At 56.5% G+C, this 26,801-nt stretch overlaps 2 protein-coding genes across 2 annotated transcripts in view; one reads left to right on the top strand and one right to left on the bottom strand.

Annotated features, from left to right (window-relative positions):
* Nucleotides 1–390, bottom strand: part of basp1 (brain abundant, membrane attached signal protein 1) — a 7,174-nt gene extending 6,784 nt beyond the window's left edge. The window contains exon 1 of the mRNA XM_057056703.1: nucleotides 67–390. The gene's annotated coding sequence lies outside the window, so the exon portion shown is untranslated. The remainder of the gene's footprint in view (nucleotides 1–66) is intronic.
* myo10 (myosin X) overlaps nucleotides 1–26,801 on the top strand; it is a 27,804-nt gene extending 1,003 nt beyond the window's left edge. Inside the window, 46 exon segments of the mRNA XM_057056692.1 lie at nucleotides 1,323–2,020; nucleotides 5,225–5,323; nucleotides 5,635–5,793; nucleotides 11,266–11,453; nucleotides 12,459–12,593; nucleotides 12,670–12,794; nucleotides 12,988–13,001; nucleotides 13,237–13,321; nucleotides 13,396–13,499; nucleotides 13,659–13,788; nucleotides 13,872–13,990; nucleotides 14,075–14,221; nucleotides 14,300–14,400; nucleotides 14,472–14,538; nucleotides 14,611–14,703; nucleotides 14,789–14,857; nucleotides 15,007–15,089; nucleotides 15,171–15,279; nucleotides 15,834–15,914; nucleotides 18,974–19,098; nucleotides 19,187–19,301; nucleotides 19,726–19,832; nucleotides 19,903–20,142; nucleotides 20,313–20,352; nucleotides 20,511–21,413; nucleotides 21,482–21,602; nucleotides 21,671–21,775; nucleotides 21,778–21,913; nucleotides 22,050–22,145; nucleotides 22,218–22,311; nucleotides 22,385–22,440; nucleotides 22,574–22,716; nucleotides 22,790–22,981; nucleotides 23,048–23,205; nucleotides 23,280–23,403; nucleotides 23,571–23,699; nucleotides 23,702–23,867; nucleotides 23,956–24,077; nucleotides 24,080–24,162; nucleotides 24,443–24,579; nucleotides 24,718–24,838; nucleotides 25,059–25,157; nucleotides 25,160–25,255; nucleotides 25,258–25,539; nucleotides 25,607–25,798; nucleotides 25,878–26,801. Of these exon segments, the coding sequence (XP_056912672.1) occupies nucleotides 2,000–2,020; nucleotides 5,225–5,323; nucleotides 5,635–5,793; nucleotides 11,266–11,453; nucleotides 12,459–12,593; nucleotides 12,670–12,794; nucleotides 12,988–13,001; nucleotides 13,237–13,321; nucleotides 13,396–13,499; nucleotides 13,659–13,788; nucleotides 13,872–13,990; nucleotides 14,075–14,221; nucleotides 14,300–14,400; nucleotides 14,472–14,538; nucleotides 14,611–14,703; nucleotides 14,789–14,857; nucleotides 15,007–15,089; nucleotides 15,171–15,279; nucleotides 15,834–15,914; nucleotides 18,974–19,098; nucleotides 19,187–19,301; nucleotides 19,726–19,832; nucleotides 19,903–20,142; nucleotides 20,313–20,352; nucleotides 20,511–21,413; nucleotides 21,482–21,602; nucleotides 21,671–21,775; nucleotides 21,778–21,913; nucleotides 22,050–22,145; nucleotides 22,218–22,311; nucleotides 22,385–22,440; nucleotides 22,574–22,716; nucleotides 22,790–22,981; nucleotides 23,048–23,205; nucleotides 23,280–23,403; nucleotides 23,571–23,699; nucleotides 23,702–23,867; nucleotides 23,956–24,077; nucleotides 24,080–24,162; nucleotides 24,443–24,579; nucleotides 24,718–24,838; nucleotides 25,059–25,157; nucleotides 25,160–25,255; nucleotides 25,258–25,539; nucleotides 25,607–25,798; nucleotides 25,878–25,979 (6,213 nt within the window). The 5' untranslated portion in view covers nucleotides 1,323–1,999 and the 3' untranslated portion in view covers nucleotides 25,980–26,801.

Below are 26,801 nucleotides of genomic sequence, written 5' to 3'. Positions count from 1 at the left end.
CGAATAATGAGAGGAATGGACCGCGCACGTGCCCCCCGAGCGCGGACCGGATCCGTCGGTTCTTACCTGGTCGCTCGAGTTCCGGCGCTGCTCGTGGCTCGTGGCGCAATCGCGGCTTTTTGCGGCTTCTTTTGCGCGTCAGGCGGCGTGTGGCTGCTGCGCGCTGCGGGCTCCACTCCTCCGCCTGCGCGCACACGCGTCCGTGCGTGCGCGTCGGCGGAGCGGAATCCAAGTGGTTTCCAGTTGAATGAAAATGTTTTTACTGGTTTATCATGAGGAGAAAAGCGGATTTTTCCCGTCTGGCCGCTGGGGAGGCGCTAAAAGCCTCATTCCTCGGTCACCACCGCGAATCTTTGCCTGGCGACCACATTCGTGGAGGATTAAAGTCCCGCAACAACTTCCTGCGCTCGAAAATCTCCTCATTTTTGGATGTTGGGACTGTTTTAATTGCTGCGGCCGCGCTGCGCCCCCTGTCGGGCGCCGCGCGCACCTGCAGGCGCTGAACTGAACGACAAATATAATAATTCATTAATAAGTCTCTTAATCAATATTATTCAGGCGTGTTTGCCAATAATTTATGTTGTTACTGTGCAGAATGAGTCCTGTGTTTAATTTGAGATAGTCAAACATGAAGACGAGTTGTTAGAGTTCTTACTCAAACTTTTAATTAAATTAATTTAAAATCCAAGGTAGTTTTCTCTGTCAACTGGACTGGGTTTCTTCTCTTCTATCCAGAAGGCTTCTTCAGTTCTGAAATCGCTGGGGAGAGAGCTTGAAAATATAGAGCCCCTGTGGCTGCATGACTCTCAGGTGACCACCCAGATCATTAGCATGCTAATGGGCCACAGGGGCTCTATATTTTCAAGCTCTCTCCCCAGCGATTTCAGAACTGAAGAAACCTTCTGGATAGAAGAGAAGAAACCCAGTCCAGTTGACAGAGAAAACTACCTTGGATACAATGACCTGGATGACTGAGAATTTACACAGACATTAATTTAAAATGAAAACATGATCGCGTCAGTTTGCTTCTTTTATTCTTACAGTTCAGCTTATGTTCATATGAACATATAATGTTTTCAATTCCTCCTGAACTGAAAGGTTGTTTTCTCGAATCACCACTAAGTGGCGCTGTTGGCAAAGAAAGCGCAGAATGATCTTAATTAAGTCATTAACTTCCTCCTTTTTTGTTGTTTTTCCTTTTATGAAGCAAAAAATATAATAATGTTCCGATAAAATATGTTTGACCTTCGTTGCCTTTGTAACCTTCTTCCGTTCAGCTGCTTTATCGTGAATAAAATGTTTATTTCTGTTTGTTCCTTCAGGTTTATCTGGACCTTGTGGACATGTCCCGTCCTGCTGTCCCAGGTCCAGAGGACGGAGCAGACAGCAGGGGGCGCTGCAGCGGCTCCGGCCCGCATTTTAAAGCTTTGACGGATCTTCCCACCGGACGCGACCGCCACTTCAAAAAAACATTGAGGCCACGCGGACTTTAACCAGGAGTCGCACCTGTGGGAGCCGGGTGACGTCACGGGGGATCGCGCAGCCGCGTGATCATCCGACACACCTGTGGGTGCCCGCGGTCAGGTTCGGGAGGCGCCCGGCCCGCCTCTCCTCCTCCTCTGGGGCGGCAGGAGGAGCCCGGGAGGCGGAGGAGGAGCTCCAGGTTTGTTCTCCACCGACGGAACCGACTGAAGCTTCAAAGTTTCCGCGGCGGTTTCGCTTCGGCCGCCGCACGTTTGACCCGTTTTCCGGACGCGGAGGCGCGCGGAGAGGAGCAGAACCTCCGGGAGGTTCGGCTTTGAAGAGTTCGGGAGGGATCCATGGAACAAAGAGAAGCTCGGCGGCCGGAGCCCCTCCTGGCGCGGACCATCATGCTCTGAGTCTCCGTCCGCGCTCACGAACTTCTGGAAAGTTGCTGGAAACGGGCCCAACGACACATGAGCGGGTTCGGGCGGCCGCGCGCGGTTCTGACGCTCAATCCTGCCGGATCCGCGTGAACATGGATAATTTCTTCTCAGAGGTAAGAAGCGTCGTGCTGCGCGTCGGCTCCATATGTTGGACCGGCCGCCTCTTCAACGCACGCGCCCAACTCCCAGTGCGCGTTCTGTGGTGGCGCAGAGCAGCGCTGGTTCTGCACCAGTTACTCCAGAACCCCTCAGACACGGGGCAGACGGGGGGGGGGGGGCAGACGGGGGGCCTGGACGGTCCCAGCGGATCCTGTGGTATTTCCTCTTCCTGCAGAGAGCGGAGGAGTTTCATGAGGAGCTAAAAATAGAAGCTGGAGCCGCTTTTGTTGTTCAAACTACAGTAAACTACAGTAAACTACAGCTTAAGTTCAAGCTTAATAACCATTTGGAAACGCTGTAAAACTGCAATAATGTGCTGTAGCGTGTGTGTGTGTGTGTGTGCGTGCGTGCGTGCACATTTCTACGTCTATAAAAGTGATGGTAAACAGGTGACTTTCCTGACCCCCCACTTGTTGTCGGGGGCAACCGTCTGCCCCCCCACAGGTAGCGGCGCTGCGCTCTGATTGGTGCGTTTGAACAGTTTGGCTTCCTGTGTAGCAGAGCGAAAGGTCAAAGGTCGGCGAGCTGGTAGCCAGCCAGTAAAACAAACATGTTGGAGGGCGAGCGTGCGTGCGTGCGTGCGTGCGTGCGTGCGTGCGTGCGTGCGTGCGCAGCTTTTCCAGACGTGCACGTGGGTGTCAGATATCAGCTGCTCTGTTTGTCTTCGGCCGCTGGAACAAAGAAGCTTTGAGGACGTGAAGCCGCTTCAAAGCTTCCTGAAGATTAAAGCTGCTAACGTTCCTCACAAACGATCCTCCAGATGATCAGATCCCGGCTGGGATCAACCCCCAGATGAGGGAGTTGATCCCTTTAAGCATGTTTACAGGAGGGAGAGGCTGAAGCGCCCCAGAGCATCATGGGTAATTGTCTGCGGCTGGTTCTACCCGTGAGAAGGTTCGTGTTTGCACACGTTAGCAGGGCTGCTAATGCTAACACTTGGCTTTAGCTAGGACGGCGTCCGCCGCTCGCTAGCGAGGCGTTGGGTCACTCTCTGATGTTGGCTTTGATGTTGTGGGTGAGCAACACGAGCGTCCCAGCGTCCTGCTCCGGATCAGGTTTCTGTTGTCTCCGGGGGGGGGGGGCAGGTTTAATCAACGCTGGCTGATGCTCGCTGCTGATTGGCCGACGTCCTGATGGCTCAGCCAATCAGCAGCCAGGTGTGTGTCTGTTGACTCAAGCAGCCAGGTGAGCCTGAAGGTCACAGGGTTTGTTTGACTTTGGCTCCACCAATCAGAGCGCAGCTGCTCACACCTGGAGACGAGGACGTTGGTCCGCTCCAACCGTCCCAACCTGGACAGGAAGCGACTAACTAACCCTAACCCTAACCCTAACCCTACTAACTAGTGGTCTGAGGTGGTTGGATGGGCGGGTGGTCTTTGTCTCCCTTCCTGTCACCAAACTCCTGCCAGGATCCTGGTGGTGGTCTCTTCATGGACCTCTTGGTTGGTTCCTGGTGGTGGTCTCTTCATGGACCTCTTGGTTGGTTCCTGGTGGTGCCGGTCTGTGCTGGTCCAGCTCTCAGAGGACCAGAATCAGTCGGATCATTAAACACGGAGCAGCTTCCTGTCTGACACGTGGACCCAGGTCCAGGTCCAGGGCCCCCCTGAACCTGAGGCTCAGACCACCAATGGGCTGGAACTGGTCTTGCCGGCGCTGGTCCAAACAGCCGTGAAGTCACCAGACCGGGCCGGAGGTGCTAAACCGGTTTCTGGGTCAGGCTGCTTCAGCTGATCCACCGTCAGGAAACAGGAAGTGTGACTCCGGCTCGGACTGGTTCCAGTGGGACCCTCGACCCGGATCAGCTGGGACACACGTGGGCCGGGCCTCCGCTCGGGCCTGTGGCACACTCACGTGCACACGCACACACACACACACAGCAGAAGTAATTAGGTCAATTGGTCTTTTATTTGCCCCCCCCCACTCTGTTAGCATGTTAGCATGGTGGCTGCTCAATCACTGGATGAGAGCAGGTCGGTGGGCGTCAGTTAGCATTAGCGTGAGTTAGCATGATTGAACACGGCTGCAGCTAAACGGACGAGCCCCCGTCTGATGAGGCCCCCCTGGAGAATGCCTGGCTAAAAATGGCCGCTGCGTCAGCGTCACTGGGATTACAGGCGGGATTAGCCCGCCGCCACCTCGCTGACTCAGCTAACGTGGAACAAAGACCTTCTACCTTCAGCCCGTCAGGCGTTTGCAACAACTCCACGTTTGTTTCGAAGAGGCCAATAGAACCAGAACCTTTGACCCGCATCTATCGGGGAAGAGGAGCGCCGCGGCGCCGGGCTGGAGGAGGTGGCGAGACGTGGTTCCTCCCACAGCAGCTCAGCAGCTTTGGCCCAGGTGCATCGTGGGAAACGAGGTTCCGCTGGAGGTTCTTTAAAGGTTCCTCTGAAGGTTCCTCTTGGTTCTGAACATTTTCAGCTCTCCTAGAACCTGCTGGACAGATGGTCCAGTTCAGATGATTAGATGTTCTTCAGAGGTGATTGATGGGCCGTGAGGCTGCTGCTGGATCCCAGTGGATCCCGGTGGATCCTGGTGGATCCAGTTATTCCACCTCTCCTGTCCTGGTTAATGTGGGAGGAGCCTGTTGGGCAGCAGATGTTTCCATCCCCCAGAATGCACCAGGTCAGGAGACACAGCAGGGTTCTGTCCCGGTGGAGCTGGGAGCTGTGGTGGAGCACAGGCCGGCGTTTGTTACAGACAGGAAGTGGACTCCTCGGACCGGACAGCTGCTGGGGGGGGGGAGTGTGTGTGGGGGGGAGTGTGTATGTGTGTGGGGGGGGAGTGTGTGTGTGGGGGGGGGTGTGTGTGTGTGTGTGGGGGGGAGTGTGTATGTGTGTGGGGGGGGGGGACAATGCTTAGCTGACCATCTGAGACTCACAGGTGTGTGTGTGTGTGTCAGCCAGGGCGGTGGGGGAGGGGCAGCATTAGCATTAGCATGTGATGCTAATCAAGGCTGCTGACCTTCCCACTAAGGCCCAGCTGGAGCTGCTGCCTCCAGCTAAGGTTCCCTCTAGATTTACTGTCCTCCAGCAGCGACGTTGCCATGGTAACGCCATAGCAAGGCCACGGCAGGACCCGATTCTTCAACACGCTACTGCCAACGAAGCTAACGAAGCTAACGAAGCTAACCAACGTTGTCCGTGTTCCTGCTGCAGGGGGACCGTGTGTGGCTACGGGAGGACGACCAGTATCTTCCCAGCACCGTGTCCTCGTGCTCGGGGGGGGTCGTGGTCTTCACCACAGACTATGGACAGGTAGGGGTGTGTGTGTGTGTGTGTGTGTGTGTGTGTGTGTGTGTGTGTGTGTGTGTGTCACACAGGTGATCCACAGGTGATCCAGGACAGCAGTGACCCCCCCCCCCCCCCGATGGGTCCTCGTACAGTCGCTGTGCATCATGGGAAATGACAGCAAAAGCTGCTTGGAGAAAATAACCGTAAAGAAGCTGGTCATGTGACTAAAGCAGGAAGTGGAACACCTCCACACGTCCGTGGGGGCGGAGCTCCAGGAGCTGCTGGTCGTTCCTCCATCGTCCAGCCGTGCTTCACCTGTGTGTGTTGTGCTGCAGGTGTTCAGGCACAAGCAGCCCACGCTGACCTGGCAGAAGGTACAGGTGATGCACCAGAGCAGCCCCAGGGGGGTGGAGGACATGTCCACGCTGGAGGACCTCCACGACGGCGCCATCCTGCACAACCTGTTCCTCCGATACCAGCAGAGACACGTCTATGTGAGTCTGAGCGCAGGTGTTCTGCACACGCCGGCCTTTCGTCCACAGGTGTTTCACATTAGCTCAGCTGGTCGTGACGACCCGTGTGGGCCGTCTGTGGTCTGCTGGGTTCAGGACGGCTCCAGAGGCTGGTGTTCCAGTCCCAGGAGTCCAGGGGCAGCTAGCGGGTCCCATGTTAGCTTTGGAACAAAACCCACCACAAATCTGAGAATTCCGTTTTTTTCAGGTTGACCTTGAAGCCCACAGTTGCCGACTAGCTAGCACTGCTGAATCATTAGCAAGTTTATGCTAACAGAATTAAGCTGACGTGATTACATTCATGCAACCCCTGACCCAGCCTTAGAGTAGTTTCCATGTAGCAACCGTGGCTAGCATTTAAGCATGGTGAGAAGCTGGCAAACGTAGCGCCCTAAAGCTAACCTGCGGTTGCAGTTTAGCCTCGTGAACCCAAAAGTCTCCTTCTAAAACACGAGTTCACGTCGGTGAAAGCCTTGTGGTTAAGGTGTGGCCGCTTCGCATGCTGCATTTAGCATCGTGGTTTAGCGTTCAAAAAAAGCGCCTTGTTCTGGATCTGCTTTGATGTTCGGACCACGGCCGGCGGTGGGAAACGGCAGCAGATGTGACATCATTTCCTCTGCGGACCGTGTTAGCGTTAGCTCGGCATTAGCGTTCCTGAAGTTTTCAAAGCTCAATGTGACCGTGTTTGCTGTTAGGGTTAGTGTTAGCATTGACGTTAGCATCAGCAGCAGTCAGGTGACTCATCAGAAGATCTGAGCTACGCCGCACGCGCTGTCCCACTTTTCACGCTTAGCTAATTAGCAAACAAAGCAGCTGGGTTGTGCTGACCTCGTCCCCCTGAAGGAACCAATCACGTTCGGCGCTCTGACGTGAGACAAAGGCGCCGCCAACGACTCGCTGAACAAACCGGAGCAGCAGACGACAAAGGCGGCTTTGTCCTTCCTGCACGCTAACCTTTGACAAACGCCGCCTCGTTACTTTAATCACATCTGAACGCTCCCATGTGGTTGAAATTATCCAATCAGTGTGTGACGGGAGGAGGGAGGAACTGGGGGAGAGCGCCCCCTTCAGGGGGGACGAGGACCCAGCAGGACCATGTGGACGAGGACCCAGCGGGACCATGTGGACGAGGATCCAGCGGGACCATGTGGACGAGGACCCAGCTGGACCATGTGGACGAGGATCCAGCGGGACCATGTGGACGAGGACCCAGCGGGACCATGTGGACGAGGATCCAGCGGGACCATGTGGACGAGGGACCATGTGGACGAGGACCCAGTTGGACCATGTGGACGAGGATCCAGCGGGACCATGTGGACGAGGACCCAGCGGGACCATGTGGACGAGGACCCAGTTGGACCATGTGGACGAGGATCCAGTTGGACCATGTGGACGAGGACCCAGCGGGACCATGTGGACGAGGACCCAGTTGGACCATGTGGACGAGGATCCAGTTGGACCATGTGGACGAGGACCCAGCGGGACCATGTGGACGAGGACCCAGCGGGACCATGTGGACGAGGGACCAGCTGCAGCTCACAGCGACGGTCCCTTGGTTCATGGCCCGGCTCAGGCTAACAGAGTTAGCAACGGCAGCGCTAACTCCCCCAGTCAGCCCCCCCGCTCTCATCCAGTGCTGCTCTGATGGTTTGAGCTGCTCCCAGCAAACCACAGGTCCAGTCCCAGTGCTCCCATTATGGTCACATTCCTGAAACTGTCTGTGGTGGGAAAACGAGCAGAAACATGGAGGCAGGGACCCCAGTAGAACCAGTTAGCTACCCTCTCTGCCCCAGTAGAACCAGTTAGCTGCCCTCTCTGCCCCAGTAGAACCAGTTAGCTACCCTCTCTGTCCCAGTAGAACCAGTTAGCTACCCTCTCTGCTCCAGTAGAACCAGTTAGCTACCCCCTCTGCCCCAGTAGAACCAGTTAGCTACCCTCTCTGTCCCAGTAGAACCAGTTAGCTGCCCCCTCTGCCCCAGTAGAACCAGTTAGCTGCCCTCTCTGCCCCAGTAGAACCAGTTAGCTACCCTCTCTGCCCCAGTAGAACCAGTTAGCTACCCTCTCTGCCCCAGTAGAACCAGTTAGCTACCCTCTCTGCCCCAGTAGAACCAGTTAGCTGCCCTCTCTGCCCCAGTAGAACCAGTTAGCTACCCTCTCTGCCCCAGTAGAACCAGTTAGCTACCCTCTCTGCCCCAGTAGAACCAGTTAGCTACCCTCTCTGTCCCAGTAGAACCAGTTAGCTGCCCTCTCTGTCCCAGTAGAACCAGTTAGCTACCCTCTCTGCCCCAGTAGAACCAGTTAGCTACCCTCTCTGCCCCAGTAGAACCAGTTAGCTGCCCTCTCTGTCCCAGTAGAACCAGTTAGCTGCCCTCTCTGCCCCAGTAGAACCAGTTAGCTGCCCTCTCTGTCCCAGTAGAACCAGTTAGCTACCCTCTCTGTCCCAGTAGCTGAAAGGAATTTTAAAAATGCGAAATGTTTATTTTTCTTATCTTTGAGAAAAATCCCTGAACATTGTTCAGTAGCTTCAGCTCTGTGTGTGTGTGTGTGTGTGAGTGAGTGTGTGTGAGTGTGTGTGAGTGTGCGTGTGTGTGTGTGTGTGCGTGTGTGTGTGTGTGTGTGTGTGTTGTGTGGTGTGTGGCCAGTATGATTGCAACCATCTGTGCTGGTGGCCTCACTCACCTCATGTGCAGTTTCCAGTGGAAGGAGCAACACACACATCCTTGTATATCTATCTTTGTGAGGACTTTTATGCTCATAAGCCCCGCCCCCCTGACCCTGGTGACCTTAAACTCAACTATGACCCCCACACAGACTGGAGTTATGAGGACCAGACAAAATGTCCTCACTTTGATCGTGAAATCTGTTTTCTGTTGTCCATCCTAGCATGTACAAGAACGCACACACACACACACACACACACACACACACACACACACACACACTCTCAGGTTTCTGTCCTCTGGTGCTGAACAACATCCTCATTTCTACTCCCTGTATTCTAACGGGGGGGTTGGTTAGCCGTCGTATGCTAGCATAGTTGGACGGTTTCTCTGGGTCAGGAACCAAACGACCAGATTCTGAGCTGCTCACGTCCTTCAGGACCTCAGAACCTTCAGGGTTCCCCCCTCTGGTTCTCCAGAGACACTTTTGGACACGTGTGGACCAGACTGGTCCAGTCTGGACCAGACTGGTCCAGACTGGTCCTCTGGTCCTCTGACCATGAAGAGACGAGTCTCAGGGCGCCGAGGTTCATGCAGGTGGTCACAGACGAGCTCAGAGCTGGTGATGATGGTGAAGATGAAGGTGATGATGATGATGGTGATGATGATGATGAAGGTGATGATGAAGGTGATGATGATGAAGGTGATGGTGATGATGATGATGGTGATGGTGAAGATGATGGTGAAGATGAAGGTGATGATGAAGGTGGTAATGATGATGATGAAGGTGATGATAATGATGGTGATGATGGTGATGATGATAGTGAGGATGATGAAGGTGAAGGTGATGGTGATGATGATAGTGAGGATGATGAAGGTGATGGTGAGAATGATGAAGGTGGTGATGATGAAGGTGGTGATGATGATGATGAAGGTGGTGATGAAGGTGAGGAGGAGGAGGTCTTGGGCGTGTCGTTGGACCAGTTCAGCTGGCGACGGCGTGTTTGCCCTCGGCTCCGCCCCCACACTCGTCTCACCTGTGATGATGTCACAGGTGAGCATCCTGGCAGCTCATGCTAGCATAATGCTAAGCTAGCACCTGTCCCTCTCTCTCCTCAGACCTACATCGGCTCCATCCTGGCGGCGGTGAACCGTACCAGGTGCTGCCGGGCCTGTACGAGCGTTCGGCCGTGGAGCGCTACAGCCGCCACCGCCTGGGCGAGATCTCGCCGCACATCTTCGCCGTGGCTAACGAATGCTATCGCTCGCTGTGGAAGAGGCTGCAGAGCCAGTGTGTCCTCATCAGGTGAGTGGACCCGGGTTCTGCCGCGCTCGCCACGCGGTTCTGATCCTCCGTTGCCGTGGTGACGACGGGACACTTTCGTTAGCTTTAGCAGGTGTTAGCCTGGCTGCTGATGCTGCAACAGTGGGACTAAAGTTCCTGCTGGGTTTGACCCGACGGGGGAAAGTGAAGCTTTTAGTAGCCGAGTTGCTAATTAGCTGCTAATTGTTGCTCTGCAGCTGCAGCAGCTCCACATCTGGAAACCTTTACGGGATCAAAGGCCCTCCGATCCTGGCTTTGATTAACATCTGTTCCTGGATCACACACACACACACTTATACACACACACACACACACACACACTTATACACACACACACACACTCACTCTCACACTCACACTCTCACACACACACACACACACACACTCACACACTCACTCACATACACTCACATACACACTCACACACACATACACTCACACACACACACAGACACACATACACACACACACACTCTCAGGTTTCTGTCCTCTGGTGCTGAACAACATCCTCATTTCTCCCTGTATTCTAACGGGGGGGTTGGTTAGCCGTCGTTATGCTAGCATAGTTGGACGGTTTCTCTGGGTCAGGAACCAAACGACCAGATTCTGAGCTGCTCACATCCTTCAGGACCTCAGAACCTTCAGGGTTCCCCCCTCTGGTTCTCCCAGAGACACTTTTGGACACGTGTGGACCAGACTGGTCCACTGGTCCTCTGACCATGAAGAGACGAGACTCAGGGCGCCGAGGTTCATGCAGGTGGTCACAGACGAGCTCAGAGCTGGTGATGATGGTGATGATGATGATGATGGTGATGATGAAGGTGATGATGGTGATGATGATGAAGGTGATGATGATGAAGTTGAAGGTGATGATGATGATGAAGGTGATGATGGTGAAGATGAACGTGATGATGATGATGATGGTGGTGATGATGAAGGTGATGATGATGAAGGTGATGGTGGTGATGGTGATGATGATGGTGATGATGATGATGATGGTGATGATGAAGGTGGTGATGATGAAGGTGATGATGATGATGAAGGTGATGATGATGATGATGAAGGTGATGGTGATGATGATGATGAAGGTGCTGGTGCTGCTGCTGGTGCGGCTGCTGCCGGTGGTGCTGCTGCCGGTGCTGCTGCTGCCGGTGCCGCTGCTGTGCTGCTGCTGGTGGTGCTGCCGCTGCTGGTGCTGCTGGTGCCGCTGCCGGTGCTGCTGCTGCCGGTGCTGGTGCTGATGATGGTGAGGATGATGAAGGTGAAGGTGATGATGATGATGAAGGTGGTGATGAAGGTGAGGAGGAGGAGGTCTTCGGCGTGTCGTTGGACCAGTTCAGCTGGCGACGGCGTGTTTGCCCTTGGCTCCGCCCCCACACTCGTCTCACCTGTGATGATGTCACAGGTGAGCATCCTGGCAGCTCATGCTAGCCTAATGCTAAGCTAGCACCTGTCCCTCTCTCTCCTCAGACCTACATCGGCTCCATCCTGGCGGCGGTGAACCCGTACCAGGTGCTGCCGGGCCTGTACGAGCGTTCGGCCGTGGAGCGCTACAGCCGCCACCACCTGGGCGAGATCTCGCCGCACATCTTCGCCGTGGCTAACGAATGCTATCGCTCGCTGTGGAAGAGGCTGCAGAGCCAGTGTGTCCTCATCAGGTGAGTGGACCCGGGTTCTGCCGTGCTCGCCACGCGGTTGTGATCCTCCGTTGCCATGGTGACGACGGGAAACTTTCGTTAGCTTTAGCAGGTGTTAGCCTGGCTGCTGATGCTGCAACAGTGCGACTAAAGTTTCTGCTGGGTTTGACCCGACGGGGGAAAGTGAAGCTTTTAGTAGCCGAGTTGCTAATTAGCTGCTAATTGTTGCTCTGCAGCTGCAGCAGCTCCACATCTGGAAACCTTTACAGGATCAAAGGCCCTCCGATCCTGGCTTTGATTAACATCTGTTCCCTGGATCACACACACACACTTATACACACACACACGCACACTTATACACACTCACACACTCACACACACACACTCTCACACTCTCACACTCACACTCACACACACACACTCTCACACTCTCACACTCTCACACACACACTCACACACACATCCAGACCAGACGAGCTATAAATGGTAAAGTGGAGCAGGAAGTGGGGGGGGGGCTCAGGGGCAAAGCTGCAGTTTCAGGGTTTTATTTCAACATCAAATCATTTTTCCTCAAGTTGCCCCTGAAAGGGTCAAAGGTCAAGGATCATTTGGGGGAACTGGGGCATTTTGGAGCATGTGACCCACTTCATGTGAAGCCAAAGCCTCCAGGTGGGCGTGGCTGACCTCGTGACCCCTCCTCCACACCTGTGAGGTCACTGAGGCCCCTCCCACATACTTGAGAGGGTCCTTCAGAATTTATTGGTGTCAGAATCCACAGCTGAAACCTGAACCTGTGCGTGCGCGCGCGCGAGACCTTGTTATTGAATCTGGGTTTCCTCCTCGTTCTTGGCGCCATCTAGCGGCGCGTGGGCGAACTGTTGAATTTTCCTGATATTCCTGCATCCGTTTCATTGATGGTTTGGTCCCAGCAGGGATCATTTTAAACGGTGATTTAGCTGGAGAAGAGTTTGTTTTTAACCTCGGGCGCTCGGTCTGAACCCTCGACTCCTCTCTGCCCCCCCACAGTGGCGAAAGCGGCGCTGGGAAAACCGAGAGCACCAAGCTGATCCTGAAGTTCCTGTCGTGCATGAGCCAGCACTCGCTGGAGCTCTCGGCCTCAGACGGGACGTCCCACGTGGAGGAGGCCCTGCTGGAGAGCAGGTGGGTCAGCGCTGTGGTGCTGGTGCTGTGCTGCTAACGCCGCTAACGCCGCTAACGGCTCCTCTGCGCTCCTCAGCCCCATCATGGAGGCCTTTGGGAACGCCCAGACGGTCTACAACAACAACTCCAGCCGCTTCGGCAAGTTCGTCCAGCTGCACTTCAGCCAGAAGGGAAACATCCAGGGAGGCCGGATCGTGGACTGTATCCTTCACAGCACCCGTGTGGACGTCCCCCCTGTGGACGTCCCCCCTGTGGACGTCCTCTCTGGGGCGTCCCCTCTGTGGACGTCCCCTCTGGGACGCTCTGGACTTCTGCTGAGTTATTTAGACCATAATGGGGGGGCGGTGGTAGAACATCTGCTGCTCTTGGGCTCCTTGACCTTTCCTGACCTCAGACCTCCTGGAGAAGGTGAGCTGAAGCTGTGGGACGGCCACGCCCCCTCACCCGCACGGGTCGTGATGTTACAGATATTTGCAGAAGCACATTTAAGCACGGTCGTCATGGTAACCGGAGTTGAAAGCATTTAGACTGGGAGGTTCCCCAAACTCCAGGAGGGCTAATGTAGCGTAGCATTGTGCTGTTAGAGCAGGGTAGCTTCCTCTGACATTGCTTCATGCTAACATTCAGGAGCTACTCTTTACAGAACCGTGTGGTCCGACAGAACCCAGGAGAGAGGAACTACCACATATTCTACGCTTTATTAGCCGGAACCAACAGCCAACAGAGAGGTGACGCTAACGCTGCTGCCTCGGTAACGGCCTGATGTGGATGGACGCTGAATTTGTCTTCTGTCCCGTTGCAGAGACGTTAGCATTGACTCCCCCCGACAGCTTCCACTACCTGCAACAGTCCAGCTGCAGCTCAGACCAGACGCTCCACGACCACAGCACATTCCACGATGTCCTGGTACGCACCACCACGCAGCTGCCGTGAGCAGCCAGCGTTAGCATCTAGCGTTGCATCTAGCGTTAGCAGCCAGCGTTAACAGCCAGCGTTAGCAGCCAGTTAGCATGTTTCCCTCTCAGGAACAGCTAAAAAGGCTAAAATTGCACTTGCGCTGCACAGAAATCGATGCGCACGATGCAGCTGACGGAGGAGAACATCGGCGAGGTCCTGCGGCTCCTGGCTGGTGTCCTCCACACTGGAAACATCGAGTTCATGACGGCCGGAGGAGCTCAGGTCTCGTCCAAGTCAGGTGAGACTCACTGAACCAAAGCCGACTTTAAGCCTCGTTAAGTGGGCGGAGTCTGGCTCACGGGTGGGGTTCTGTTCCTGCAGCTCTCAGTCGAGCATCTGAGCTTCTGGGCCTGAACTGTGACCAGCTGGCGGAGGTCCTGACCCACCGGTCCATGATCCTCAGGGGCGAGGAGATCTCCACGCCGCTCACGGTGGAGCAGGTCAGGCTGTGGACTCGCCTCTAAAGCTTTGGACCTCCTGGGAGGCGAGGCGGGCTTCTCTGAGCGGTTCTGCTGTGTCCGCAGGCGGCGGACTCCAGGGACTCCATGGCCATGGCGCTTTATTCTCAGTGCTTCAACTGGATCATCTGCAAAATCAACGGTCGCATCAGGGGGCGAGAGGACTTCAAGTCCATCAGCATCCTGGACATCTTTGGTTTCGAGAACTTTGAGGTGGGTTTGGACCTCTGAGGGTCCGTCCCTCCTCACGTCCTCACCTGACCCGGAACATCTGCCCCGTCTCCTCCACAGGTGAACCGCTTCGAGCAGTTCAACATCAACTATGCAAACGAGAAGCTCCAGGAATATTTCAACATGCACATTTTCTCCCTGGAGCAGCTTGAATACAACAAGTGGGTGAAAGTCGGAACCTTTGGTTCCATGAATGACCTGAAGTGAGCGTGAAGGTGTGTCTGCTCTGCAGGGAGGGCTTAGTGTGGGTCGACATCAACTGGATGGACAACGGGGAGTGTTTGGATCTGATTGAGAAGGTGAGAACGTCCCATCTCTGCTCAGGCCACGCCCACATCATTACATATTTAAGTGTGTTGATGTTTCCATAGAAACTGGGCCTCCTGGCTCTCCTGAATGAAGAGAGTCACTTCCCCAAAGCCACCGACGACACTCTGCTTGAGAAACTGCACAGTCAGCATTCGGTACCGTCACCTGATTTCAGCTGCTCTGTTAGCTCCGCCCCCTTGAGCAGGTGGCGCTCACGCTGTTGTCACTTCCTGTCCCCAGAAAAACCCGTTCTACGTGAAGCCGCGTGTTGCTGTGCATTTCTTTGGGGTCAGACATTACGCAGGAGAGGTGAGAAGCAGAAACATCAAAGGTCCTTGGAGGACATCAAAGGTCCTCCTGGATAACTCAGAAGAATCCTGGAGGACTGTTCCAGCTGTTAAATACAGAGGTGAACCACAGCGGCTGCTGACTGTGCTGCCCCCTGCTGGTGTGTCCAGGTGGTGTACGACGTCCGCGGGATGTTGCAGAAGAACAGGGACACGTTCAGGGACGACGTCCTGAACCTGCTGAGGGAGAGCCGGTCCGTCTCGCCCTGCTCCCCTTCACCATCCTCTCCGCTCTGCTGACTGTCGTCATGACGATGCCGCTTGTGTTTTGTCAGGCGGGACTTCGTCTACGATCTGTTCGAACACGTGCTGAGTCGGAACAAACAGGAAACTCTGAAGAGCAGCTCCAAACACCGCCGGCCCACCGTCATCTCCCAGTTCAAGGTGTGTACGGTAGAGGAGGGGGGTGGGGGGAGGAGGGAGGAGGGGGGTGTACGGTAGAGGAGGGGGTGTACGGTAGAGGAGGGGGGGGGGTACGGTAGGGGGGGGGGGGTACGGTAGAGGAGGGGGTGTGTACGGTAGAGGGGGGTGTGTGTACGGTAGAGGAGGGGGGTGTATACGGCAGAGAGGAGGGGGTGTACGTAGAGGGGGGGGTGTGTTATACGGGTAGTAGAGGAGGGGGGGGGGTGTACGGCAGAGGAGGGGGGGTGTACGGTAGAGGGGGGGGTGTACGGTAGAGGGAGCGGGGGGGGGGGTGTACGGCAGAGGAGGGGGGGGTGTTACGGAGAGGGGGGGTGTATACGGTAGAGGAGGGGGTGTACGGTAGAGGGGAGGGGGTGTATACGGTAGAGGAGGGGGGGTGTACGGCAGAGAGGAGGGGGGGTGTACGGTAGAGGGGGGGGTGTACGGTAGAGGAGGGGGGGTGTACGGTAGAGAGGGGGGGGTGATACGGTAGAGGGGGGGGGTCCTCACCACTCACGTGTGTGTGTCCTCTTCAGGATTCTTTACACTCTCTGATGGCGACTCTCAGCACCGCCGACCCATATTTCATCAGATGTATCAAACCAAACGCCCACAAGGTCAGTGCACACACACACTCACACACACACACTCACACACAGGCCTTGTCTGACCCTGTTGGTGACCTTTGACCCCGTGTTGCTGAGGAACAGAGCAGAACGCTGTTGAATGTTTGGATAATGGGGAGGCTCAGACACGTTGAGCCCCCTGAGGCAGCAGCACGGACCAACAGAGGTCGCCATGGTGACGATCAGCAGCCTGATCAGTTGATTTTCTTATTGATTGACTGATGTTCTGCGTGAATCACCTGTTGACCCCCCGGGGCTGCTCCTCCACTGGTTCTGTTGATGGTGTTTACGGTCTGATCGCCATGGTGACGTCAGCCGGACCACTGACGCGCTTCATGGTGGGACGCTGTTAAACAAGGCCCGAAGGCTCCTGAGTGCTTGTTAATGGGTGGGGGAGGGGCCAGGGGCCCCGGGGGAGTGAACGGGCCTTAAAGGGCCCCCAGAGGTGTCCGGTCAACCCAAACCACCCCCCCGATCCTCCCAGAGGGGGCAGATCTGATGGCTCGAGAAAGAGCTGAAACTTTTCAGCTTCTTTGTGCACTTTTAAAAGGAGGGGGGGAGGGAGGGAGGGGGTAAGGAAGAGGGGGAGGGAAGGAGGGGTAAGGAAGAGGGGGAGAAAAGAGGAGGGAGGGAGGGAAGGAGGGGTAAGGAAGAGGGGGAGGGAAGAGGAGAGAGGGAGGAAGGAGGGGTAAGGAAGAGGGGGAGGGAGGGAGGGGTAAGGAAGAGGGGGAGGGAAGAGGAGGGAAGGAGGGGTAAGGAAGGAATGAACACGAGCAGAAACTCAGGTGACTCAGGTGAGTACATCAACAGGAGTAGAACAGTAATCTATTACTAACAGGAATAATTACTTTGATACAACATTTAGTCACAAGAAAATCAGTCAAGTCGATGCAAATGAGAGGGAATGAAGTGATTCATTCAGATCTGAACACACACACACACACACACACACACACACACACAGGCTGCACAAATTAGCCTCAGCAGGAGACACGTTGCCATAGCAACCAGGGTCCTCCCTCCACACTCTGAAGGAGGAGTCGTGTCTTTGAAAGCCTTTGTTTGGGATCGTGTGTGTGTGTGTGTGTGTGTGTGTGTGTGTGTGTTGTGTGTGTGTGTGTGGTGTGTGTGTGTGTGTGTGTGTGTGTGTGTGTGTGTGTGTGTGTCGGGCAGCAGCTTCTGGGAAGTTTCCCAGCAGACGCTGGAGTGGAGCGATGCAGGATGAGACCTGCTGCACGTCTGAGGAGATGTTTGGTTTCTCTGACTGAGCTCAGGGCTTCACACTGGATGGTGCTGCGCTAGGATCACAGACCTGGGTAGGATCACAGACCCGGGTAGGATCACAGACCTTGGTAGGATCACAGACCTGGGTAGGATCACAGACCTTGGAGGGATCACAGACCTGGTAGGATCACAGACCTGGGTAGGATCACAGACCTGGGTAGGATCACAGACCCGGGTAGGATCACAGACCTGGGTAGGATCACAGACCTTGGAGGGATCACAGACCTGGGTAGGATCACAGACCTGGGTAGGATCACAGACCCGGGTAGGATCACAGACCCGGGTAGGATCACAGACCTTGGTGGGATCACAGACGTTGGAGGGATCACAGACCCAGGTAGGATCACAGACCTGGGTAGGATCACAGACCTTGGTGGGATCACAGACCTGGGTAGGATCACAGACGTTGGAGGGATCACAGACCCGGGTAGGATCACAGACCTGCGTGGGATCAGCTGTAGGTTCTGGGCATCATCGTCATCATCATCATCATCGTCACTTTCACTGGTTCCTGTTGGTCACCTGTGGATTTTCCTTCTTCTGTCCCGACGGTTAGTTTGTCTTTGAACAATGATCAGGTGATCGACCAGATCCTGAGAATCCAGCAGGATCAGGACTGTAGATGTTGGTCAGATCTTCGTTCCTTCGCCATCATCGTGTTTTCACACTCCAAAAGTAGCCTCAGATCAAAGAGTTACAGGTGGAAACAGAGCATTTTCGACACGCCGGACCCCCTCGCCCCCCGCATGTGGCCACGCCCTCCGCATATAACCACGCCCCCATCAGATGACCACGCCCCCGTGCATGAGCACGCCCCCGTGGATGAGCACACCATCTGATGAGCATGCCCCGATGGATGGCCACGCCCCCAACTGGTGACTACGCCTCAGTGGATGACCACGCCCCCAGCAGATGACCATGCCCCAGTGAGTGACCACGCCCCCAACTGATGGCCACGCCCTCTTGCCCTGTTGAACGAGAAGTTTGGGCGGGGAGCGGCTGCTGCTGTTGATCTGCTGGAAACCACTCAGGAGGATAAAACAGGTTTAAAGTTGAAATTCTTCTGGATTCTGGGAGGAATCTCAAGGTTGATTCCACGTCAGCGCTGAGTTATGTTCCAGGGTGGCCTCCTCCCCCTCCTCTTCTCTGCACTGGTTTCACAACTGGTTTCCTGTGATGTTCTGGTGGGGCTTCAGTTCCTCTGTCTCCATCTGCCGTCACATGACCCCTGAGGTGGGGCAGAAGCTCCAGCCCTGCTGGCGGCCAGAGGACCCTGACCCGGCTGGTCTTTGTGTGCCCGTATGCTAATGAAGCTGCTCCGTGGCCCCCGGCTGGTGAAGGAGCCCATTCAGTCAGTCAGCGGAGCTGCCTTCTTCTCAGGGTCCATCAACGGGCCATCAGGGGAGACGCTGCTGAATAAAGGGGCCATTAGGAGTTCTGAAAGCACGCTCTATTTCTGAGGCCACACACACACACACACACACACACACACACACACACACTCGGACGGGGTCCCCACAAGCACCATTCTCCATTCTTTGTTTGCAGCTGAGGGTTGAAGTTAAAGAATGTTTGACGCACGGCGACATTGAAAAGGGTGAAGGTCATGTGACCTCTCGCCAGGACGAGGTCACATGGTGATGGGAGCGGTAGATCCGGTTTAACCACAGAACCTGATCCCTGACCATCAGCGTACGTCCTTGTGAAGGTCACTGAAGGGCGTCGCGCTGTGTCTGATGGTCTTCCTGTTTCTCTCCCGTGTTTAGATGCCCGACCAGTTCGACCAGACGTTGGTTCTGAACCAGCTCAGGTATTCTGGCATGTTGGAGACGGTCAAGATCCGAAGCAAAGGATTCCCAGTTCGGAGGCCGTTCCAAGACTTCTTCTCCAGGTGTGAATCAGAACTTCTACACCACTTTAGTTTCACGTGCAGCTGCTCACATGCGTGAACCTGCTGGACTCCCCCGACCCCCCTGCAGGTACCGGGTCCTGATGCGGGCTGAGGCGGTACCAGGTGACCCCAAACAGAGCTGCGTTCAGCTGCTGCACCTCTATGACGACAGCGGAGCAGAGTGGCAGCTGGGGAAAACCAAGGTGTGTGTGTGTGTGTGTGGTGTGTGTGTGTGTGTTGTGTGTGTGTGTGTGTGTGTGTGTGTGTGGTGTGTGTGTGTGTGTGTGTCATTGTGAATCTTCTGGTCTCAGATCAGATGTTTGCTCAGCAGAACCTTAAACGACTTCAGTTCCCTCAGAGGGACTCAGACCTCCATCCTGAGGGTCTCCAGGTCCTGTTGATGAGGTTGATGAGGTTCTGTTCTCTCTGCTGGGGGTTCTGACCCGTCATGTTGAGATGTTGCTCCTGACAACAGAGCTCAGAAGTGTGTAGCAGCTTTTATTGTATTGCTCTAATTAGGGTGGATGGATGAGTGGATGATGGATGGATGGATGATGGATGGATGGATGACGGATGGATGAATCTCTCTATATCCAAAAATGACGGAATGTCCTAAAACCTCCTCAGGTTTTCCTCCGGGAGTCTCTGGAACACCGTCTGGAGAAGCAGAGGGAGCTGGAGGTGCTGAAGGCCGCCATGGTCATCCAGGCCCACATGCTGGGCTACATGGCCAGGTAGGCCTCCCTCGGACCGCCACGTCCCCTTTGCTGATTGGTGGATAACCGTTTGTGGCTCCGCCTGCAGGAAGCAGTACAGGAAGTTGCTGCGCTGCGTCGTGGTCATCCAGAAGAACTACCGCGCCTTCTACTGGAGGAGGAAGTTCCTGCTCCTGCGCCGGGCAGCGCTGACCTTCCAGAAACAGGCCCGCGGTCAGATGGCCCGCCGGGCGTACGGGCGTCTCAGAGAGGAGAGGATGAGGAGGCAGGAGGAGGAGCTGGAGGAGCAGGAGCGCCGCAGGAGGCAGCTGGAGGAGGAGCTGGAGAGGTGAGCCTTGTGGGGAAAGGTCAGCCAACATCAGGTCAAGGCTCCAGTCGGCCACAGGAAGTCCTCCCCACCTGGGCTGTGAGACAGGAAATGACCTTCCTGCTGTTTGGGCGAAGCTTCTCACTTCCTGTCTCCTCTCGTCAGCTGATTAGTCTCGTTTGTGTTTGCAGGCAGAGACAGAAGCTGGAGGCAGAGAGACGCTCCAGAGAGGTACGGCAGACTCCGCCCACTTTTGGTTCTGGCTTCTCATCATTCGGACCTCCTTCTCTTCAAGATTTGATGCTCTTCTAACAAATACGACAGATCCGATTCCTGATGTGGAAACATCAAGGAAACATGATCTTCATGTTTGGGTCCTTTCTTCTCAGGCTGAGGAGGCCAGAAGACGAGAAGATCGGTGCCGCTCTGAAGAGTTGGCGCCTGTGACCCAGCCCGCCGTCATGGACACGATGGCGGCTGAGACACCGGACGAGCCCGAAGACCTGGACCTGATCCGTTCCCACGAGGCCACGAAGGTAGAGGAGATCCTGCGACTGGAGCGGGAGATCCAGGCCCTCCAGAGGCAGAAGGAGCGGCAGGAACTCTCTCTGACCGAAGCTTCCCTCAACCGCCTGCAGCTCCTCAGAGACCAGGAGCTCCGGCGTCTGGAGGACGAAGCCTGCAGGGCGGCGCAGCAGTTCCTGGACTCTCTGAACTTCGACGAGATCGACGAGTGCGTCAGGAACATCGAGAGCTCGTTGGGAGGCGGCGAGGAGGCAGAGATGGAGAAAGAGTTCGGGAGGAGAAGGCGCAGCAATGAGGAGGAGGTGGATGAGGGGTTCGGGGCCGACGAGGAGGCCTTCAAAGACTCGCCAAACCCGAGCGAGCACGGCCACTCAGACGGCCAGAGGACCAGCGGGATACGAACCAGCGACGACTCGTCGGAGGAGGATCCGTACGCCAACGAGGGCGCCATCCCTCCGCCCCTGCCCGCCCTGCTGCACCAGCCGCTGCCGCCGCTTCCTGCCGCCTGCCACAGCGCCGACTCCGCCTACTGCCGCCAGCAGGCCGCACCCGCGGCTCCGGCCGAGGACCCGGTGGAGCTGATCCCTCCGGACGAGGATTCGGACTACGACCAGGACGACTACGACGAGGGCGCCATCGCGTCCAGCGGCAGCTTGGCTCTGTCCAACCCCCGCAGCGACCATTGGTCTCCGGACTACCGGGGATCCGCGGGCACCTACGCCGGCTCGGGGGCCTACCGCTTCAGCTCGGAGGGCGCCCAGTCCTCGGTCCGTCCTGCCGTCTGCAGCCCACCTGGTTGAAGTGATGTCACCTAACCGTCTTTGTCCTCTTCCAGTTCGAGGACAGCGAGGACGACTTGGACAGGTTCGACACGGACGATGAGCTTTCGTCCCGGCGGGACTCGGTCTACAGCTGCGTGTCCCTGCCCTACTTCCACAGCTTCCTCTACATCAAAGGTGCGTCCCCGGTCACACCTGCTCGCCGCCAGATGTGGACGCCTCACCGCAGCTGCTCTCCTCTCCAGGAGGCCTGATGAACACCTGGAAGCGCCGCTGGTGTGTCCTCAAAGACGAGACCTTCCTGTGGTTCCGGGCCAAGCAGGAGGCCTTGAAGCAGGGCTGGCTGCACAAGAGGGCGGCGGCTCGTCCACGCTGTCGCGCCGCAACTGGAAACGCCGCTGGTTCGTGCTGCGGCAGAGCAAGCTCATGTACTTCGAGAACGACAGTGAGGACAAGATGAAGGGCGTGTTGGACATGCACGTAGCCAAGTAAGACGGGTCATGGGGTGGGGTCGAGTGTGGCGGCAGCAAAGAGGGCGGAGTCAGCCCCTGATGTTACCTGGTGGCCACGACGACGAGCGACGCGCCGCGCAGGCTAAAGCTAACCTCCGTTTGTCACCTGCAGAGAAATCATCGACGTCACCGGGAAGGAGAACGGCCTCGACATCGTGATGCCCGACAGGACGTACCACCTGATCGCCGAGTCAGCGGAAGACGCCAGGTGAGCTGCGCCTGCTCGCCGCCCGTTTCATTAGCTGGAGACAGGTCACTGATGTGGTCTCCGTGGTTACAGCCAGTGGTTCAGCGTGCTGAGTCAGGTCCACGGCTCCACCGAGCAGGAGATCAGAGAGATGCACGACGAGCAGGCCAACCCCCAGAACGCCGTGGTGAGCGTGCACGTGTGCGTGCGTGTGTGTGTGAGATCCTCAGTGTCCCGGTCCTGACCTTTGACCCTTTCAGGGAACGTTGGATGTGGGAATGATCGATTCAGTTTGTGCCTCCGACAACCCAGAGAGGTGAGAACCTCCTCCAGCCCTGACCCAGCGAGGCTCGGCAGGAAGCTGACCTCCTCCTCTTCTCTCCTTCTCCCCTCTCCTCCTCCCCTCCTCTCCTACTCTTGTTCTCTCCTCTCCTCCCGCCCCCCTCCAGGTCCAACGCCTTCGTCATGATCACGGCGCACCGCGTGCTGCAGTGCAACGCCGACACCCCTGAGGAGATGCACCACTGGATCACCCTGCTGCAGCGCTCCAAAGGCGACGCCCGCGTGGACGGGCAGGAGTTCCTCATCCGAGGTGACGCAAACGTGCGGCGCCGTCGATGCGAAGCTTCAACACGCGCTGACTTTGATGTCTTTGATCCCTCCAGGCTGGTTACACAAAGAGATGAAGAACAGCAGCAGAGCCTCGCTGAAGCTGAAGAAGCGCTGGTTCCTGCTTACCCACAATTCCCTGGACTACTACAAGAGCTCCGAGAGGAACGCCCTTAAACTGGGAACGCTGGTGCTCAACAGCCTGTGTTCAGTGGTCCAGCCGGACGACAAGAACTTCAAAGAGACGGGTGAGACGCAGACCGCCGCCAGCAGGTCTTCTGGCCCCGCCCCTCTGAACACGAGCGTCTCTCCAGGTTACTGGACCGTGATCGTGTACGGGCGGAAGCACTCGTACCGCCTCTACTGTAAGCTGCTGAACGAGGCGGCGCGCTGGGCCAACGCCATCCAGAACGTCATCGACGGCAAAGCGCCCATCGACACGCCCACGCAGCAGCTCATCCAGGACATCAAGGTCAGGAAGCAGGCGCCGCCACAGCCCGATGGTGGCCAGGTCACCACGCTAAGCGAATCGCCTCCTGTCTGCAGGAGAACTGCCTGAACCTGGAGGTGGTGGAGCAGATCTACAGGAGGAACCCCATCCTCCGCCACAGCCACCACCCGCTGCACTCGCCCCTGCTGCCGCTGCCCTACGGGGACGTCCACCTGCCAGGTGAGTACCGACCAATCAGAGGCGGGCTCGGGGGGCGGGAGCCCTGGAATCGGGATCTTTACCTGCGAGGCCTCCAGAGAAGAACAGCAGATGTTCTGGTGACGAACAGGACGAGGAACGCTCTTTAACAGCCTGATCTTGTGGATCTTAGAACTTGTTTCCATCAGTTCCAGGAACCAGGAACTATTCGACCCTGCAGCACGAGGCCCTGAAAGTCTTCAGCTCGCTGCAGCACTTGGAGGGCGTGGCCGACCCGGTGCCCATCATCCAGGGTATCCTCCAGACGGGCCAGGAGCTCCGCCCCTGCGGGACGAGCTCTACTGTCAGCTGATCAAACAGACCACGCGGCCGCCGCAGCCAGGAGGCTGCAGCAACCTCTGCACCTGGAAGATCCTGGCCTGCATGTCCTGCACCTTCATCCCCACCAGGAGCATCCTCAGATACCTCAAGTTCCACCTCAAGAGGTATGCGGTTGCCATGACAACACACGGCCCACTCAGGAAGCCCAGGACCATCAAACGAGGCTTTGACTGTGTTCCGGGTTCCCGACAGGACTCGGGAGCTGTGTGCTGGTTCAGAGATGGATCACTACGCCGCCTTCGCCCTGGAGGCTCTGAGGAAGACCCGAGCCAGGGAGAACGTCCCGTCGCAGGAGGAGATCCGGGCCATCCTGGCCCGCAGGACATGAGCACCACCATCTACTGTCACGGAGGAGGATCCTGCAAGATCACCATCAACTCTCACACCACAGCAGGAGAGGTGGGTCTGCCGGGTCCCGATGGATCCTGCTGGGTCCTCATGGATCCTGCTGGGTCCTGCTGGGTCCTGGTTGGCTCTGCTGGGTCCTCATGGATCCTGCTGGGGTCTCATGGATCCTGCCGGATCCTGCTGGGCTCTGCTGGGCTCTGCTGGGTCCTGCTTGGCTCTGCTGGGTCCTCATGGATCCTGCTGGGTCCTCATGGATCTGCCGGATCCTGCTGGGCTCTGCTGGGTCCTGCTGGGTCCTGCTGGGCTCACAGGAACCGTGTGTGTGTCTCAGGTGGTGGAGAAGCTGATCCGGGGTCTGGCCATGGAGGACAGCAAGAACATGTTCGCCCTCTTTGAGCACAACGACAGCTCAGAAAAAGCCATCGAAAGCCGCGCCGTGGTGGCCGACGTGCTCGCCAAGTTTGAAAGGTGCGTTGAAAGGTAGCGTCCGCGGCGCAGGTTAGCGCGCTAGCCTGCGTCCTTAGCGTCCGCGGCGCAGGTTAGCACGCTAGCGGAGCCTGAAGGTGGCGTCGCTCCTCAGATCCAACGTTGAGTCTCTGCTTTCAGATTGTCAGCGAGCGCCGACCAACACAACACGGGCTGGAGGTTCTACTTCAAACTCTACTGCTTCCTGGACACAGACAGCGTCCCCAGAGACAGCGTGGAGTTCGCCTTCATGTTTGAACAGGTGCTGCACACACACACCTGTAGACACACACACACCTGTAGACACCCACCCACCCACCTGTAGACACACCCACACACCTGTAGACACCCATACACCTGTAGACACACCCACACACCTGTAGACACCCACCCACCTGTAGACACACCCACACCTGTAGACACACCCACACCTGTAGACACCCACCCACTGTGTAGCCCCTCATGCGTGCGTCCGTCTGCAGGCCCATGAGGCCGTGATCCGGGGTCAGTATCCGGCCCCGGAGGAGACCCTGCAGTTCCTGGCGGCCCTGCGGCTCCAGTACCTCACAGGTGACCACGGCCCCCCGCCGCCGCCCCCCCAGAGATGTCTCAGGTTGTCCCGATGTCGCGGCTGCGAGCTCGAGTGCAGAACTCGGCCAAGACCTTCGCTCCGGGCGCCGGGGGACGCTGGCCGAGCGCTCCGGGACGGCTGACAGGAAGCGCTCCAGCTTCCTGGAGGGAACTTTGAGGCGGAGCTTCCGAAGCGGCTCGCTGAGCCGGCAACGGCTGGAGGAGGAGCACAGCCTGGAGGCGTGGCTACGGGAGGAGGCGGCGGCGGTCCGAACCAGCGTGATGGACAAGTGGAGGAAGCTGCAGGGGATGAGCCAGGAGCACGCCATGGTCAAGTACATGGCGGTGGTGAAGGAGTGGCAGGGCTACGGATCCACGCTCTTCAACGTGGAGGTGAGGAACCCGCTTTGATCTAAGCCAGCATCCTCAGAACCTGAACCTGATCTGTGACCTGCGGCAGTGCGGCGACGGGGCGTTCCCGGCGGAGCTGTGGCTGGGCATCAGCCGCGAGGCCGTGTCCGTCTACAAGCGCGGGGAGGCGTGGCCTCTGGAGGTGTTCCCCTACGAGCAGATCCTGTCCTTCGGGGCGCCGCTGCCCAACGCCTACAAGATCGTGGTGGAGGGCCGCGAGCTGCTCTTCGAGACGCAGATGGTTGGTTCTTCTCACCGGAAAGGTTCCAGGAGGAAACGGGCTCGGATTAAAGTGACCGTTGTTCTCGTCCCGCCTGCAGGTCATGGACGTCGCCAAGCTGATGAAGGCCTACATCAGCATGATCGTCAAGAAGCGTTACAGCAACTGTCAGTCCATCAGCAGCCACGGCAGCGCCTGGTGAGCCCCGCCCCCGCCGGGTGAGCCCCGCCCCTTTCACCTGGAACACAGGAGGAGCGTTAGCAAAGAGGCTACCATGCTAACGAAGCTGACTGAGCAGGAACCTTTGAAGATGTTAAAGTGTTTTTTTTAGAAATGAACTTTGAGACCAAAGAAACTGCAGCTCAGTTGATCCACTTTGACCTTCTAGATCTCTTTTCTGGGATCTTCTGGGGAACGGTTGTCAACGTGCACCTGAACGCACCGCGAGCATTTCAAGGGTGTTTGATTTAAAAGTGCCCGTTGGATGAAAAAGGTTCCGAAGCTGCTGTGCTTCTGGAATCCTGCTTTAACTTACCTTACGCCTCTTTTTGCCAAAGAATCCCGACGTACGGTCGCGCTTTAGTCTCGGACGTCGCACGTGTGATCCTGCAGCGTTCGAGGAGATCTTTAGTCTTAATATTGTAAAATCTGAAAACCTGAAACAGCACTTGATGAACGTCAGTTTGATTTGATGGCTGCTCCAGCATCAGTGGGTCCTCAGCATTTCAGTGGAGCTCCGCAGGCGGCAGGTCCCAGCGGGTCGGTCCCAGCGGGTCGGTCCCTGCGGGTCGGTCCCAGCGGGTCCTTCAGTGCCTTTGTGTAAATTCTGTAAACTTGGTTTCTGGTTCTTCTTCTTGGTTTAAAGTGCAATGTTATTATATTGGTGGCTGTACATTTTTATACTTTTGTTTTCCTGATTGTAAAATGCTGCATTTTCTCATAACCAGCAGACAGAAGTGACGCCGTTTTGTATCCATCAGCTCTGCCAAAAAAAATAAAAATAAAGTCACATATTTGTTCTGGA

This window comes from Takifugu flavidus, chromosome 15, assembly GCF_003711565.1.
Source record: "Takifugu flavidus isolate HTHZ2018 chromosome 15, ASM371156v2, whole genome shotgun sequence".
Classification (NCBI taxonomy): Eukaryota; Metazoa; Chordata; class Actinopteri; order Tetraodontiformes; family Tetraodontidae; genus Takifugu; species Takifugu flavidus.
The sequence above is the reverse complement of the archived record's forward strand: the minus strand, read 5'-3'. Positions and strand labels throughout refer to the sequence as shown.